At 49.6% G+C, this 3,569-nt stretch overlaps 1 protein-coding gene across 1 annotated transcript; it reads right to left on the reverse strand.

Annotated features, from left to right (window-relative positions):
• Positions 1 to 393: 393 nt before the first annotated feature.
• On the reverse strand, positions 394 to 2,622 carry LOC119546689 (60 kDa heat shock protein homolog 1, mitochondrial). The gene has a single exon (XM_037853166.1). The coding sequence runs from the start codon at positions 2,496 to 2,498 to the stop codon at positions 552 to 554; it is 1,947 nt and encodes a 648-aa protein (XP_037709094.1). The 5' UTR covers positions 2,499 to 2,622; the 3' UTR covers positions 394 to 551.
• Positions 2,623 to 3,569: the final 947 nt, after the last annotated feature.

Genomic DNA, 3,569 nt, shown 5'->3' on the forward strand with positions numbered 1-3,569 from the left:
GTGTGAAGGAAGCTGGCTTTTTTGCAGACCAGTATGTGATGAAGCGATTGGAACTGGGAATTCGGAGTGAAAAGTGCGGGTAAAGGTAACGGAAAAGGGAAAAGGCTCAAATCGGTCTCACTTTCTAACTTCAATATATTTTCCAAGGGGAAAGGTCTTTCAGTTTGGAAGGGTCTCTTTTTGGAGTGATCCCTTTGATCAAAAATAAATTGGTTGGTGGTTTGATATCAATTATAATTGTCTCTAAAACTATACAATATATTTTTAGGCCGGATGCCCGATAAATTCGTTCCGTTCCTAAAGAATTTCATTTTAAAATGTCAGAATTTCTAAGACTTCAGAGATTTCAAGACTACGAAACGGCACAACAATTTAAATTCAGACACAAAAGCATTAAAGAATCTTACTTTTTTTTATTTCAACACAATGGATAATTTATATTTTGCAAAGAACTTCGTTGTTGGCCGTAAAAACACATGCAATTTAAACTCCCACCACATATTTAAGTTATGGGAGACGACATTCAAGGTAAAATGGATGCACTTAAGAAACTACATCATTCCACTGTCGATGTCCCTTACCTCGACCTGCTCCATGCCGGGAATGGACTTGACCATCTCGTTCATCTCCTCGGCAGTGGGTCCATCGCTGCTGGAGGCGCTCATGCCGCCACCTCCACCACCCATTCCGCCGAAGCCACCACCCATGCCTCCCATGCCACCGAATCCGCCCATTCCTCCCATGCCACCCATTCCGCCCATTCCACTGAGAGCTGCCAGCTCTTCCAGTCCGCCCATGTTCATGTCCAGGCCGTCATCCATTCCGCCGCCAGCTACAGCCAACTTGGCCAGGAGATCGTCGTTCCTGGAGTCGGTGATCACCACCTCAGTGGTGCTAAGGAGTGAAGCCACTCCGGCCGCATCCGTGATGGCGGTTCGCACCACCTTGGTGGGATCAATGATGCCCTTCTCCACCAGCCGGCAGTACTCATCGCCCATGGCATCGTAGCCGTAGTCCCCAGAGCCCTCCAGTACTTTCGCCACCACCATGGCGCCATCCACTCCCGCGTTCTGGGCAATCGTCTGGCAGGGCATCCGCAGGGCATTGCAGATTATATCGACGCCCTTCTGGAGATCCGCACTCTCCATCTTGAGCTCCTGGAGATGGGGAATGCAGCGCAGGAAGGCCGTTCCTCCCCCAGGAACGATTCCCTCCTCGATGGCCGCTCGGGTGGCATTCAGGGCGTCCACCACGCGGTCCTTCTTCTCACCCACCTCCACCTCGCTCCCTCCTCCAATGTGGAGCACGGCCACGCCCTTCGTTAGGGCGGACAGACGCTGGCGCAGTCGATCCCGCTGCTCCGGCTTGGTCTGCTTGTCCGCCAGCTCATCCTTGATCTGCTGGATGCGCATCTCCAGCAGTCCCGGCTTGGGCTTACCCTGCAGCAGCATGGTGCTGTCCTTGCTGATCACAGCCTCGCCAACCTGGCCCAGATCCTCCAGCTTGGCCTCCTCCATCTTGGAGTAGTTAACGTCATCGCCAAAAATAGTTGCTCCCGTGGCAGCGGATATGTCGCCAATGAGCTCCTTGCGGTGGTGTCCATAGCTGGGCGACTTGACGGCACACACCTGGAGGCCCAACCTCAGTTTATTGAGGACCAAGGCATTCAGGGCCTCGCCACTGATGTCCTCGGCAATGATGATCAAGGGACGACGCTGCCTCAGAGATTGCTCCAGACCCTTGACGATCTCCGGGAGACCGGTGATCTTCTTCAGGGAAATCATCACGAAGGCATTGGTAAACTCCACCTTAGAGCCCTTGGAGCTGTTCACAAAGAAGGGGGAGACGTAGCCATTGTCGAAGCGCAGACCCTGGATAATATTCAGCTCATCCTTGAGGCGCTTGCCATCCTTCACAGTGATGGTGCCCTTGGGACCTACTTTATCGGTGGCCTCGCCTATGAGACGACCTATCTCGGTATCACCATTCGCGGAAAGGGTGGCCACCTGCTGGATCTCCTCGCGAGTCTCCACCGACTTGGACATCTCCTTTAGCTTCGCCTTGACCACATCCACGGCCAACATGACACCGCGTCGAATCTCCATGGGATTGGCCCCCATGGTAATCTGATTGAATCCCTCCTTGGCAATTGCCCGAGCCAAAACAGTGGCAGTCGTAGTGCCATCTCCCGCCGACTCATTCGTATTGTCGGCCACATCCTGGACCAACTTGGCCCCCAGATTCATGTGCTGATCCTTCAGGGCAATCGAGCGGGCCACCGTAAAGCCATCCTTGGTGATCTTCGGCGAGGTCCAGGGTCGCTCCACGATCACACTGCGTCCCTTGGGACCCATGGTCACGGCCACGGCATCCGCCAGAACATCCACGCCCCGGATCATCAGGGCCCGGACTCCGGGTCCAAAGCGCACCTCCTTTGAATACATTCGCGCGAAACAGCGACTCGAGATGATCGCCTCGGACACACACGAACGGAACATTTTCGCACTTGTTATGGAAAACTAGAACAAAGAAAATTTCCAAACTTATTCAATGGTATAAATATTTTTTGGTTCAATTTCAGCCACGAAGTGAGTTCAAATGATAATTATGGAGACTGATAAGGCGCCAGTGAATAGAGGAAAGGCAATTAATCGAAAGCCTACTAGTTGGATCAGGTGATATTGTTAAGTTCCTTATATTTTAGATTATAACTTTAGCAATCAGCTCCCGATATCAAAGATTATCATAGATATATACATAGGTGTTCCTTATCCCGATGCTGAACCAGTACTTAAACTTCGGCCTGCCAAAGTTACAAGCCCATTTTCCTTTGAACCTATTTTTGAGTAAATGGGAACCATTCCATCTCTGTTTATATTGATTTTCCTCGAGCACTTATCGGGCTGTTCATTTGTCTAAATGGGGAAGTAGAGGTTTTCAGGCAATCGCCAGATTTCACAACTTGCATTTGTCTGGCGCCTGGTCGTCTGGGATCTGCAGCTCTTCGATCTTCGATGCTCGATGTTCGACAACAGAAGCCGGGCCTTCTATTTGCAGGAATAAATTAGCGTGCAGCTAATAAGCCCCGACGTTCTGGGTGGAGTCTGCCCATTTGCAGTTCTATTCGGTTCTACGGGCTCTCTGACCCACAAACAAGAGCAGCGTCTGCAGATTTCCCAGAACTGCCGTGGATTCTGTATACCCGAGGAGGAGGATGGATGCATTTTCCTTGGCCGACCGTTCCCATTTCGAAGGCAGCTGTCAAAAATCGTTTGCTGCCTACTGCAAACCAAAGAAATTCACACATTTTGCTGCAAGCCAAATGGCAAATGGAAATGGGGAGTTTGAGACGGAGATGGAAATGGAAATGGAGATGGGATGGAAATGTTGGGTGCACTGTGGGCATAAATTTGAAATATTTTTAATATAATTGGTATATTTTATTGTAATGCATTATTATTCCCAGAAAGATATGATTTTTCTTATTTATTAAGCTACACCGTTAAAAAGATTAGTTTTTATTTACCAATTACTTTTCTCATTTTCCAATATCAAGTTATATTATACAA

The sequence above is a fragment of the Drosophila subpulchrella genome, chromosome 2L, assembly GCF_014743375.2.
Source record: "Drosophila subpulchrella strain 33 F10 #4 breed RU33 chromosome 2L, RU_Dsub_v1.1 Primary Assembly, whole genome shotgun sequence".
Lineage (NCBI taxonomy): Eukaryota > Metazoa > Arthropoda > Insecta > Diptera > Drosophilidae > Drosophila > Drosophila subpulchrella.

What these genes read in the sequence shown, in the direction of transcription:
- LOC119546689 (XM_037853166.1), bottom strand. Translation starts at nt 2,498, where the DNA reads ATGTTCCGTTCGTGTGTGTCCGAGGCGATCATCTCGAGTCGCTGTTTC.